Source organism: Protobothrops mucrosquamatus, unplaced genomic scaffold (assembly GCF_001527695.2).
Source record: "Protobothrops mucrosquamatus isolate PMUCROS unplaced genomic scaffold, P.Mucros_1.0 scaffold128, whole genome shotgun sequence".
NCBI lineage: Eukaryota > Metazoa > Chordata > Lepidosauria > Squamata > Viperidae > Protobothrops > Protobothrops mucrosquamatus.
The window spans coordinates 28244-42864 of record NW_015386495.1 but is presented as its reverse complement, the minus strand read 5'-3'; the positions used below and the strand labels follow the sequence as shown (position 1 = coordinate 42864).

Below are 14621 nucleotides of genomic sequence, written 5' to 3'. Positions count from 1 at the left end.
AAAAAAATAACTAACTGGCTTTCTGGATTTTGGTTCACACAATAGTTGTTTTCTATCTTTTTCTTCTGCCTGCAGCTTTGTTTCATTGAGGGCTTTCCCAATTTTCTAGAGTTGACTCAAGGACAACTTGAGGGGGAGATCAGATTTTATTAACCAGTGATGTCTTTCCATTTATTTCCTTATGTAGCTGTTATGAGAATGTAAAAAAAAAAAGTTCCATGACTACATTCCCTTTCTGACAATCACTACTAGTTTTATGATCTACTTTTCATCGGTAGAAGGAATTATTGGACTCAGCCCAAGGTCTGTCCACTGTTGATAGGCAACTTTAAAGCTTTTGTTTTCCCTTCATATTTTTCATTATCTGTCAACTGAATAGGGACTACAAGCCTTTCAAATGCTGACAACCTTCAAATAAGATACTCTCTTATGTAAAAGTAATCACACAAACATCCTGATTTCCACTGATGACTGAAGAAAGGAATTAAATGGGCCTCAGAAAAAAATACTAACAGAGAAGAAACATCATTTGTGCTCAGATCTGGAATTTTCAGGTTATATAATGTTATACTTTGCTGATCTTTAATATACATTTTTACTTGTAATTTATACCATCTATGTTCCCCTGTGGCAAAAACAATTAAGATCCTAAAGAATGATGGAGTAGCAAATACATACACAATAGAATAAGAGCAGAGAGAAAAAATTAAATATGACAATCAACAAATTATGCTGTGGTCTTCCTTGTAAAATGGTCATTGAGCAACCTTGCCCATTCACAAAATGGCTGCCATAAGGGACATAAAATTAAAAAGCACAATTTGCCACAATGTTACCTGCATGTAATCCCATTTTCAGAATGTTCCCTATTACTATCCCTGATTAACTTTGTCCTCTTCCTAAGCAGAAGTGCAGAAGGCAAAAGCACAACAGACATCATCAGTCAGACTTTGGGGATCCTTTTTGGGCCCAGACTAAAGTGTGGTGCTACAGGTTAGCAATTTGCTTTGCAACATATCAATTTTCTAGTTGTTTTACAATATGTTTTGGATTTATTTTCAGGACACTTGGCAAATATGAAAGTGTGAGCAAACCTGGAAGCTCAAGTATGATTGAGGTCAGGCCTGTGCTGCTTTCTGCAGCAAAAAGACTCTAAACTCAGCCCTGTCTTAATACCCCCTCCAATCTAGCTGGTGATTCCACCACATCCACACTTAAAACCCTAAAAAAGAGTGAAATTTTCACCCTTTCCTCCCATTATCACGTTGCCAGAGGGTCTCCTACATCTCTCCAAAAGTATTGGAAACAGTTATGGAACCTACCCCCCCCCCCCTGAAATATGACCCACCCTACTTTAAATGGAAGCCAAATGTCATCTTACAGATTTAATATTAACCTTTCACCCAGCTTCCCTTGACCTGGAGCCTCTGAGATGTTCAGACCACAATTCCCAGTATTTACCAAGGTATAGATAGATTATAGCTGTAGATTAGCTCCATTAGAAAAAAGCTTCTACTCTAAACCTAACAAGAATGATCCATTCCCCTGTCTTCCTTTCTTTCCAGGATCTTTCAGTGCCTATCCTTTATAATTTAATAGAATCTCTGATTTTCCAGGGAGGAGCGGATGGAGATAAGACAGTGAAAAATACTGTTTTCATTTTTCAAGTTAAGGTACTTTGAATAAAGCAGGCAAAATTATCTGTAGCAATATTATACATATACATTAATATATGTAGCAAGATTATAGATATACTTTACATATAGCAACAATATACATATACATATACATTACATGCACACACACATATGTATGTATGTATGTCCATTTAACTTCAATTTAAACTACAGTGGGCCACATTTCAGGAGGTGGCCTCCAAACTCTGCTTCCCTCCTATGTCTCTGGAGAGGCATAGGAGAGCCTCTGGTAACATGAACCAAGAAGGAATGGGGTGAAATTTCAGACTTTTTAAGGGTTTTAAGTGTGAATGTAGTGGATCCCCCAGTTAGAGGTGATTTGTTTTCACTACAGTATGATTGCTGATTAAAGCCCTAAACGGTTTGATATCTGTACAATTATTAGACTGTCTTCCACATTAAAAATGTGGAAGTACGAGGACTTCCGGTGGGACGGCGCGCCGATGGCGGCTCTTTTCGGAGCCGTCCGCTTGGGAAGGCGTCAGAGCCAGCATGAACAGCGGTCAGCAGCTGTTCAGCGGCTTGGAACCTTGTGCCCCGGGAGAAGGGGTCGAGGTGAGTACTCCTGGATAGGAGTAGAGTCCCAAAAGCTCTCCCTTTATCTCGGGAGAGCGANTTGGTTTTGCTTAATGGAATCTCCGCTTTGTTTAAAGATCTTCAACAGTCTATAAGGATATAGAGAAGAGGCAATGATGGACTCAGCTGTGACTTTTGGGATGCAATTTTAATACTTATAGAAATGGAAAATTATGGTATTGCACCTCAGGGGAAGCAGTGGGGGGATATTATTGCTCTTTCTGGAAGGAAGTGGAAGAGAGAGCTGTAAAAGCAGAAATTGGATTGGCAATAACTAAAGAAAATTTACAAGGATACAGAGAAAAAGCGGTGATGAATTTAACTGAGACTTTGGGATGCAATTTCAATACTTATAGAAATGGAAAATCATGGTATTGCACTTCAAGGGAAACAGTTGGGGGATATTATCGTTCTTTCTGGAAGGAGGGAGAAGTGGAAGAAATAGCTGTAAAAGCGGAAATTGGCCTGGAAACAACTAAAGAAAATCTACAAGGATACAGAGAAAAAGTAGTGATGGACTTAGCTGTGATTTTGGGATGCAATTTTAATATTTATAGAAATGAAAAAGTATGGTGATTGGAAATAATTAAAGAAAATTTACAAGGATACAGAGAAGAGGCAGTGATGGACTTTGCTGTGACTTTGGGATGCAGTTTAAAAGAATTTATAGAAATGGAAAATTATGGTATTGCATTTCAAGGGAAGCAGTTGGGGGATATTACTGCTCTTTCTGGAAGGAGGGAGAAGTGGAAGAAATAGCTGTAAAAGCGGAAATTGGACTGGAAACAACTAAAAAAAATTTATAAGGATACAGAGAAGAGGCAATGATGGACTTAGCTGTGACTTTGGGATGCAATTATAATACTTATAGAAATGGAAAATTATGGTATTGCACATCAAGGGAAGCAGTTGGGGGATATTATTGCTTATTTTTTAAGAGTATTTTGTAATGTTTATTATTTTAAAAGATTACAAACATTTGATTATGATATTAATTGAAGGGGTGATGGTATATTATATATAAGTGTAGGGGTGATAGAATATATTACATATAATTGATAAATGGAAGATATGGCACAGTTTCTTGTATGATGAAGAGATTGGGAGGATGGATTGGTTATATATAGATAGATTATATTAGCTTATATTTGAGTATTTTTTTTTATGAGTTAAAGTATGTTTATAATAGATTAGTTTATAATGGGTAGTTTTATATAGACTTGGGAAGATGAATGTTNAAAAAAAAAAAATGTGGAAGTACAAGTCAGTTTAACAAAAAAAAAGTTCTGTAGGATGACAGCAGTTGGACAGAATGGTTCTCAGACTGGGAACTTTCTGTCTCAAGAGATTTAATACCATCATTGTCTTTCTCACTCAGTCTTTAGGCAATGACTGAAAACAATTTTATTTGCTATTTTCAATCCAGTGTAGCATGAGGTTATATGTTATCTTTGGTTGTTACTGATTCTAGATTTTGTTTTTATTTATTGCTTGCTGAAGAACCCCCAACTATTAGATGTTGGTTTATAATAACTGAGAAATAGGGCTTTTTGGTTGTGAAGACTCATATAAGCAATAGTAATTCATTGCTTCACATCCAGTCTTATGACTTTTGGGGCTCAGAGTTATTTTTATTTCCCAAGATCTCTAAAATATTTTAGCTATGACTAGTTTAGAAATTGTTGTTTTATTCTGGTTGTGATTGTGTGAGCTCTTTTAATCTGAGTGAAGTTATTCTTTGTTATTATAATAATAGTTTTGAAGGGTGGGGTGTCAGTGCTTAAGATGAATAAAAATATGGGCACATGACAAGGAATAAGGGCAGAAATGAAAGATTATATACCGAGGAAGAATATGTTCAGATCTTTGGGAATTGTGTTTTCAGTATTCAAGCATTCAGTAGTGCAAAACTAATGTCCCTTCAGGACAGGGAGGCTGAAATATTTCATCTTTAAGAGTAGCACACTAGAAAAGAATCAAGAAACTCGTTGAAAGAAGTGATAGAAAGACATGAGTTGTTGTATTTGTCTAATGTAAGTTTATGTCAAATAGAATAATACCCTTTTTGTTCTTGTACAATCTCTTTTTCTGAAGAAATCAAAAATTGACTAGTTAACTGCAGTTCAAAGGAACCTAATATAATATTTAAAAAAAACAAATATGGCTTCAGTTAGCTAAAGACTGGGGTTTCTTTTTCTAGCTACTTGCTGTTATGGGACTCATCAAGGATGTTCCTTATTTTAATCTGAAACTATTGACTTGCCTTATTAGAATAACAGATAATATTTTAGGTTAAACCTGGAGTGAAAGTGAGAACAAACTTTTATAATGATAGGTAGGACTGAGCCTATAAAGTTAAAAGCGAGAAGTTTCAAATTCTTCTCCAGAAACCTACTTGGTCTCATATGATACTTTTGTCGCCCATATGTAGCCTGAACAAGCATCTTACAATTCATTGTTTAAACACTGTTTTTTTTTCCAAACTTCTTTGTAAGTACTTTTCCTAATTATGCTGATATTGTCAATTTAGTTCTGGATATTTGAATATCAATTCCCTAGAGTTGATTAAGGACTCTCATAATGTTGTCCAGATGGCTCCGTTGTTAAGGGGGACATTTTTGAAATTCTCTCTTCACCTAGGGTTTGCATTTTTTGGTTTTTATGATATTTATTGTTATGTTTTTTAAAATTTGCATATGCTATTTTTATATTTTTCTATTTTATATATTGTTGTTCACTGCCCAGAGTTGCCTTTGGTGAAATGAGCATTTATATAAATTTGATAAATAAATGAATATTTCCATTGCTAACTGGTAACCTCTTTCCCTGGTGTAGCACTGGCTTGACACCATTGCCACGATCTATTGTCTGGCATCTTCCTAATATTAGCTGATGACAGATAGGAGTCCTACAAATGCTACTCTATTGGTGAGGAAAAAGTAAAAAAAAGAAAATAATAAAATCTCTGTAATGCAGACTTTTAATGTAATAGCATAGAAGTGTGTGAATACCCTTGTGTGTCATTCCCTTCATTTTTTGGAGATAAATTAATCTTGTCAGAGATGAACAAAGTCAAACTTTATTTAACAAAAGAAACTGAAAAATATTACAAATGAAATGCAACTTACAAAAATAGATGCAACGTTCTTGGCAGGCTATAGGAAGATATTGGGGATCATATAATTAGAGCTGTGAAATAATGGTACACTATAACTATTTTCCCATTTGGGCACAGTAGCTTTTTAGTCCAGTTAATAACAAAACCTTAAGATCCAAAACATTTTAAAATTTCTTGCAAATGAGAAATATTTAAGGAAAGAAAGTGTTTAGGAAATTAGGAGTTAGATTCTAGCACTTAATCTTGTATTATTAAAGTGTTGCTAATCAGCAAAAATATTAATTTGTTTGCCCAATTGATTCCACACAAGATTGTTAACAATAATGTTCTTTCATATCACAAGTCTGCTGTTCTAAGATGAAAAAAAAATAGATTAAATGTGTATCCGCATTTTGTATTGGACCAGATGTAACTGAGAGAAACCCATGGTTGTCATGAAAACCACAAACTCCTGAGCCATTCTGGACCCCCTTTCCCCTACCCCTTATCTCCCGAGTTGCCATGATCATCACATAGGCAACCAATATTGCAGAATTTGAAAAACACAAAAAAAATGCAAAAAACAGATTAAAGGCCTGGGGCAAAATTAAATTTTCCTTACAGAAAGAAATTGCAATGTGTTTGCAGTGCTTTTGCTTGTAGTAAAGCTAAGCAATAGGAAAGAAGACAGAGATATATAAAATCAAATATTGGTACAGAAAATATGAATAGTTGCTCCCTCACACACAATATTAAAAGTTGGTGTCATTGATTAAAACAAAATATGTGGACATTTGTGGTATATATTCAAACGGTATCATCATATTTGACATCCTAATTTGTATCAGCAGAAATAGTAAGATAAAAGGCATATTGGCTACTGAGTTAGAGAGATGTTGCTGGCTGGGATTGCTGTAAAGTATAGGAAATTCAGCAACACTTTGAAGATGATATTTCACACCTCTGCTTTAGCCTTCCATTTCAGTGCTGAGAGAATTGACTGGGCTGAGCATACTTTATGTTAAACAAACATTCCTATATAGAAGTAGATATATGATGTTCAACTCGGCGGCTGAGCTACTGTTTTTTATTATTATTATTATTACACTAAATCTAGTTTGCATAGGAACATCTTCCAGACTAGCTTTGAACTCTTTGTGTCTGTTCACATAGTTGAAATAAGAGTGGGATGGCATACTACATTGATTTTCCAAAAGGGCAAAACATGAAATTACAATGTTTAAAAAAAACCTAGGCTTTCTCTATTCACTTCCTCCTGACTTACATACTTTTCAAAAATTCTTACATTCTTCACAGTAGGCTGTCAGATTATTTTGACCAGGAGTTAAATTTGCAGTTGATAACACCACCTGTTGTGGATTCTTCAGGACTTGTTATCCCCCCAGTCGTCAGCAGCCTTTGGCCTTTGAAAAGCCAATCTAGTATAGGAAGATGAAGGGAATGTGCATATTTGATTTTCAAACAGAATATATCAACTCTTCCGATGCATAGTTGGAAACTTCATAGGGGTCTTCTCAGTGAGATGTCATTACCTGCTATCACTATTAAAAAGATAATATAGGTCATATGTTACTTTCTATTTTGGCTAGGAGGACAATGATAAGACTCTCAGAGAAAGGAAGCTTCCTAGGATTAGCTAAGTCTGCAATATAATAAAAATTTCAAAATCTCTTAAGTATGTGGAAATCTGTAGCAACTCACCAAAGATGAGAGTTTGAAATTACATAAAAATGGAGTTTTCTAAGAGACAAAAAAGGACTATTTAAAAACAATAGAGATTAACATTAAGTTAATCATTTATCTGACAGGAAGTTGCCTCTTTCCACTCCAAAAGGAAGAATAAATTATAAATACAGGCAAAAATCTGTCATGCTCAGCCTTCCTTCCTAGGATTGTCAACTCCAGCTGAATGCCCTCTTTGCCTCACTGCCAGAGATTGTGTGCTACAGCAGAACAGGATCTTTAAACACCCGAGGAATGGGGAAATAATTTTTTCTCAAGCTGTACATCCATCTCCTTCTACCTTCCATCTAGCAGTCCTCATTTCTTGCCAGCAAAAAATCCTCTGAGAATCAGTCCTTCCTGAAGAACATGCAATATCTATTCAGTAGCTGTCTCTTTAGATACAATGTGGTGCCTTTTATTATCAAAATTAAAACTATTTTGACAAGTGCCACTGCTTTATAGTCCCAAAAAATTTCTTCTTCGCACACCATTGGGATTTTTCTACAACACAAAGAGTACTTTTAGAGGTGCATTTTTAATCTGATATACTGCACAGACTTTCTATGTTCAATTTATTTATTTGAACAACCCATTTCTTGCTTTTGGGAATGTCATCCAGGTCCCAGAGTGCATCACATTTAAAAAAAAAAAAATCCAAAGCCAAACTAGTGCCATCTCAGATAAGCTGCATTTTGGTTTACTTCTTTAATTTGTGATTTATTTTTGGGATGTATATCTCATATTTATAGCCAATGAAATACTTCTTAAATCAGCTAACAACCATTAAAAATAGAATAATACCTACTAAGTAAATTACATTAATGGCAAATGTAGTTAGCAATAAATCCCGGCAAAAGATTAATGTCTTGGGATTTGTTTTGTAGGTACAGAACAGGGATCAAAGTAGTTTTATCTTTTTAAAAGCATGTAAGTAAAAATAATGAATCTTACTTGCTCTAAGGCTCCTTATTTTCTCCTTTTCTCATGACTATGTTTTCTAACCTAATTCCAAAATTAGAGGTAAACTGGCAGGATTAAAAATTGTTGTTATTGTTGTAGTTTTTGATTTAAAAAAAATAGCAAGTGGGAAGTAATGCAGAAATAAGCATAAATACCAAAGTCCAAAACATATACTCCCCACTCTTTTGGGCTCCTGATTATACTAAAAATTTAGTGCACAATCTTACTTTTAAATAATGTTATTTGAACTAGATTGAGATGAGGTTATTCCCCAGGTTTAAATTCCTTTCTGTAGTTTGCTTTGTTTTGCATTGTTTTAGGAGAGACATTTTCAGCAAAATAAATGCCAGTGAAATAACTATGAAAGGGGGCAGGGCAGATGAAAAGTTGAATGACAACACATTAGAACTCCAGCCTGGTTATGGAGAGATTCCAAATATAGGTATAAAATTAGACTAGGTAGAAGTGTGTGTGTGTTTTAAGGACTGTGATTCAAGCAAAATCCTATCAACTCAGCCTCGCCCTTCAAAGGTTGAATTCCAGGAAAAGGAAGTGAAAGGTAAGCTGAAGGTGAAATTCCCAACAATAATAAGCTGCCCCACTTCACAGTTCCAGATGCAAAGTTATACAAATTTAGTCTGCATTATAAATGATGTTGTCTTTCCAAACAAAGTCCAAAGAGCCACATTGTTGTGAAGATACAGAAATGTTGTGTCAATCAAGTCAAAAATCTGTTGCGTGTATAATGTGTTTTCCCCCCAGAAATGGATCATTGTCTACAAACTCAGTACAGAATACCAGAATTGGAAGGGACCTTGAAGGTCTTCTAGTCCAACTGCCTACTCAAGCAGGAACCCTATACCATTCCAAACAATTGAATGTCCATTCTATTCCTAAAAACCTCTAGTGATGGAGCACCACAACTTCTGGAGGCTAGCTCTTCTACTGATTAATTGTTCTCAATGACAGAAATTTTCTCCTTAGTAGTTCTAAGGTGGATCTCTCATTTATAAGTTTCATTCATTACTTCTTGTCCTGAGTTCAGGTTCTTTGGATACCCATTCTTTTGACTCGCTCTTCACTGTGACAGCCCCACAGATATTGGACCACTGCTATAATCTCACCCCAGTCCTTCCCTTTGTTAGACTAGACATGCTCAGTTCCTGCAATCATTCATCATATATTTTACTTACCTAATCTTCTTTGTTGCTCTTTCCTCCTCCACTCTTTCTAGAGTCTCTGATATGAAGGAAAACAGTACAGAATAAGGTGAAAACAGGAAATATAAAATAAATTCCATTGCTGCTTCTTATGGCACAAGCTTTTAATAATTAAGCTCAAGTATAAGTAAAACATGGAAATATGATTAGAGCTTTATCAAATTTTGTTTTACATGGATTGGCAAAAAAAAGATGAACCAATGGACAGTGTGTTGGATGTGAGCAAGTATTGGGTAACAGAGGCCTATATCCATAAAATTAAGAAGACATCTAAAAACATGCCAACCTGAAACACAAAAGTCCAGATTATTTCAAAAGAAAATGACTTTATGTGAAGGAAACAACATTTCATACACTTTTGTGTAGGAAGAAAAAGCCTAAAGAATATACTTGTTGGATAAAACATTAACCTCCCATCTTGAAAATTTCCATCTATTTGAGCTATGAATTATACTAATAGGATAGATTGCATAAAAATAAATTACCAAACACAAGTTACAACTGGACTCTTTATTTAAAGGTTGCATGCTTTCTTCTTGAATAATGTAACTTTCTTGATTTTCCATTTATTTGAAGAAAAAGATTTTTTGGTAGAAAGGACATGTTTTTGCTTATAAGAATTCTTAGGAAATAGGGAGATGGGAGACATGACAGGAAGAGATTTTTAATCACAAGTAATTTTCATTATTTCAAACAAAAGTAATCCGAAGCAAGACTTTCTATTGTCACAATCCCAAAGACTTTTGTTTAAATAAAAATCACCCTCTCGCTTCTTTGCAAAGAATCTTAAATCCTCCATAAAATGCTTGTCATTTATAAACTTAGGAAACTCTTGTATAGAATATCTGGAAAGAAATATTTTGATATACCCAGAATTTTTCCTTTATTTTTCATTCTTGGTAGTGCTATTATGATTAATGTTCAAATTGGAACTGAGACTATTTCTGATGCTTACCATAGAAAGGAGCCTATGAGACAGTACAACCAGAATTTGAAGGACAGGTGAATTCTGCACTGAATTATCTGTACAAAATTTATTTATTTATTTATTTATTTTATTTAATTTATATGCCGCCCTTCTCCCGGCGGGACTCAGGGCGGCGCACAACATATTTAAAACAAAGGCATATATACAATCCCCCCCTGTAAAACCGAATTAAACCAAATTTTAGAGTTGTGTTATTATTATTATTATTATTATTATAATTTAATTTATATACCGCCCTTCTCCCGCAGGACTCAGGGCGGTGCACAGCGTATTAAAAACAGTACAAATACAAAGCATAAAAATACAAACCCCTGTAAAACCAGATTAAAAAACCGAATATTAGAAGCTGTGTCTCTATTTAAAATTATTTTTAAATAGAGACACAAATTCCTTAAAATGAACCCAGTATAAAATCCTCCCTAGGCCAGGTCCGCTTGCTGAAAAAGCCATGTCTTGAGGGCGCGACGGAAGGTAAGGAGATCCGGAATCGTCCGAATCTCGGGGGGTAGTTCATTCCAGAGGGTAGGGGCACCCACAGAGAAGGCCCTCCCCCTGGGGGTCGCCAGCCGACATTGCTTGGCCNCGTAAGGCGTCCCGGTCCAGAAAAGGCCGCAACTGGTGAATCAGGCGGACCTGATAAAACGCCCCCCTGGTCACGGCCGACAAATGGTCATCCAAGGTCAGCCGTGAATCCAGGAGGACTCCCAAGTTGCGCGCCCTCTCTGAGGGGGCCAAGGATTCGCCCCCTATAGTCAGCGATGGCGTCAGCTGACTATGCCGAGTTTATGGGCTGACAAAGTGTTAGTTTTATATACAGCATCTTCAGTTACCCCTTAAAATGAGAAGTATAGGAAGTGTTTAATTTAGAAGATTAATAGTCTTCCCTGTTGATAACGACAAGTTTCTGATTTCAACCTACGGATTTATCCCATGGACAAAGGCAACAATTAAATAGGAGCGTCAAATTTGTTAATCCTAATAAACAAATCTGACTCACACAAGCCTGTTTACTTAATGACAACCATGCAGCTACATAAAACATCTCACCTCAATGAGGTCATTTCACACATACATTACAGTATTAAGAATTTTACTTAGCAGAGAAAAGGAGAGAAAAATCAAGTTTTACACACACACATGAACTTAATTGTGTGAACGTGAAACTATCCTTACTCTGTAGCAGTGATGGCAAACCTTTTAGAGACCGAGTGCCCAAACTGCAACCCAAAACCCACTTATGCATCGTCGGGTGCCGGGTGGGTGTGGCCCATTGGCTGGGTGTGACCCATTGGGTGGGCGGGGCCCATTGGATGGGCGTGGCTGCAGTGGTAACGGCAGACTGGGTGGGACTAAAAAGTTCAATCAATCAATTCCAACTTTGCAAGATCTTTTTTTTTCCCGCAAGAAGTTGAAATTGGCTGATAGATTGAACCTTTTTTTTTGTACACGGCAGTAGAGGCCTAAAGCGAAAAGGTTTTATAAAACCCAGCTGAAGGCCTAGGACTGGGGCGATGGCGCACGTGCCCACAGAGAGGGCTCTGAGTGCCGCCTCTGGCACCCGTGCCATAGGTTCGCCACCACTGCTCTGTAGGATTGTCTGACATAGGCTATTCACCCATTCTAAGTTTTAAAGAACAAGAGACAGTTCAAACACTGATTTACCTAGACCAGGGGTAGGCAACCTTGGCTCTTTTATGACTTGTGGACTTCAACTCCCAGAATTCCTGAGCCAGCCATGCTGAGGAGAAAGAGAGAGGTTTCCAAGCTGAGCCAGGCTGGCTCAGGAATTCTGGGAGTTGAAGTCCATGAGTCATAAAACAGCCAAAGTTGCCTACCCCTGACTTAGACCACTATTGTGTCTACCCAATTGTTAAAATCAAAACTGTCCAGAGTGATTTTAAGGTCTTTTTTCATACAAGAGTACTTTACCCCTGAGTAACTACAGCCCTTACCCGCAACTGGTCCAATTTCTCACGGATCTGAATGAAGCCCAAATGCAATTTGCCCCCAAAATGATCAGCCAGACGACGATCGTTGTCATGGAGACCGAGGTATGCAGAACAAACCTCGCAAACACGCAGCTTCTGCTGCTGGAAACTGGATGCAGGCATAGAATTGCGGTATTCCTCCTAGATCAGAAGATCAGAAATAGGTTAAAATGAAAACTCCCATCGCTCACCTTTCTGACTTCCCTCTCCCCACCGTAGCCAACGACTCATCATTACCTTGCCTAATTGCAATACGTCACAAATAACACTAGAGACACCCATCTAATATAGTAAAGCTGCATTAGTCAAAAAAGGAAGATCAACTTTGCAATTTCCTTCTCCGTTTTTCGATAGAGGTAATCCCGTCTCACTTGGTTAGTTACATCCTAGGCTTAAAAAGCAGCAAATCTAAGCAGTAAATCTGCATATGCAATTCAGGAAGAACACACCTCCGCTTCTTTCTTCTTTGCACGGACTTTGTCCACTTCCATCAGGATCTTCTGGGATTCATCCACATTCCCTTCAGCTCCTAGCTGCTCAGCTTTAGCCAGAAGCTTCCCAATGTCTTCATTGAGTTCGTGCACTTTCTCTGCCTAAAGAATGGACATGGGTTTGGGGTCATTTGTTTGACTGAAGAAAATTTATACGACTCACTCTCAGTGACTCCAAGCAGCTTACAAAGATAAGAACCCAACAGAAAAACAATTAAAGCAATATTTCCCCCCCCCAATAACCCCCCAGCGACAACAGTCAAACCCACAAATGGATGTTGGTCATACTTCCAAGCAAGTGGATTTTTTTTTTAATCATCCAAGGTGGGATATATCCCCTCTTTAGGGCTCAGTGCCATTCCTAAACCTGGAATGCCATGTCAGGGGATCTGCATCAAAATAATAGCTAGGTCAAGGACTTAAAATCAAATCAAACCAATTTTAGTGTAAGTTAAACAAAAGTCCAACTCATCTATCTTAAATGTGATTCATGGGATCGCACCCTAATAATTTTCTGTCACATTAAACCGACTATTTGAACCGACTGCAACTTTGAAAGGACTCAGGGTAGCATCATACATCCCAGGTGGAAGGCATTTTATGTTTAGAAGTTCTGGCATGAAACAGGTTTAAGAGAAACCACGTTCATTTTTAATCTCCTGCTTCAACCACTGCATCTCTGGTTTTGTAATGAATTTTAGCACTGGCAGAAAGCCATGAGACAAAAGTTAACTGGTAAGTAAAGCCATTGTTATATAATGTAAAAGCACACGTGCTTGGTTTATTTATTTAGCATGGGAAGCATGAATAGAACAGATAAGCAATTCTCCACACAATCTTATGGATAAACTAATGTTATCCCTAATGTAAATACTAAAGAGCAGCTACGCTGTTTATTTGACCTTTAAATCTAAATTCTATCTTTCTAAAGGAATTTCAAAGTGGCTTGAAGAGGGACTTCATGCTTACAACATCTATGGTATTTCCAGCTCTTAAGTTATCTCAGATGTCTTCACACAGATGTTAAGCCTAGATTGCCACTAAAGCAACGTATGAACCTACAGGATCCCTAAGACCACCTAGATGAGTTTTGCCCAATCAATTGTATAGATCAGAGGTCCACAACCTTTGGGGCACCAGGGACCGGTTCCACGGAGAAAGGTTTTCCCCGCAGATCGGAGAATGTGTGGTTTTGTGTGCTGCTCGCATCCCACAGATGGGGCTCTGCTTGTTTGGGCGGACCAGTTGCTGGCATGCCGCAGCCCGATACCAGTCCACAGACCGAGGGTTGGGGACCCTTGGTATAGATAACCACCAGAAGCCTTGCACAACAGCCAGTTAATTTGTGAATTTCAAGAGTCTCGGCATTTTACCAAGAGCACAACTGCACAACAGAAATACCTTTGCAGCCACTTCAGCGCTGATCTCCTCCTGGGTTTCTGCAAGTCGTTTTTTAGCCAGTTCTGTTCTTCTATCACACTCAGCAATGAAAGATTCCAAGTGATCCATCGCCTGTTTGTATAGAAACAAGACAGTGCTAATGTTNCCTCCAGGGGATCCCCCCCCTCAATTGAAGGAGGGAGCGGGTCACCCTGAAGAGGGCGGCCGGGCGACTATCTGATGACGCGATGAGTGAGGAATAGTAGTTAGTCCTAGCCACTCTCATCGCCACTAGGTAGGATCTAACATGTATCCTTACCTGTGTTCGAGCGGATTCGGTTCGGCTGGCCCTCCAACAGCTCTCTGTTCTAAACTGGATTCTAAACTGGATTCTAAACTGGATTCTAAACTGCTAAATGAAACTGAGTTCAGAGTTTGCTTAAAATAAATTAGATGGAATATAGACTGTGCTTTGTCC

At 37.5% G+C, this 14621-nt stretch overlaps 1 protein-coding gene across 1 annotated transcript in view; it reads right to left on the bottom strand.

Annotated features, from left to right (window-relative positions):
• The window catches only part of LOC107284892 (putative RNA-binding protein Luc7-like 1), a 167718-nt gene extending 153446 nt beyond the window's left edge, over positions 1–14272 (bottom strand). Inside the window, exons 1-3 of the mRNA XM_015813014.1 lie at positions 14165–14272; positions 12722–12865; positions 12237–12413 (exon numbers count right to left, since the gene is read on the bottom strand). Of these exons, the coding sequence (XP_015668500.1) occupies positions 12237–12413; positions 12722–12865; positions 14165–14272 (429 nt within the window). The remainder of the gene's footprint in view (positions 1–12236; positions 12414–12721; positions 12866–14164) is intronic.
• Between the last annotated feature and the right edge of the window lie 349 nt (positions 14273–14621).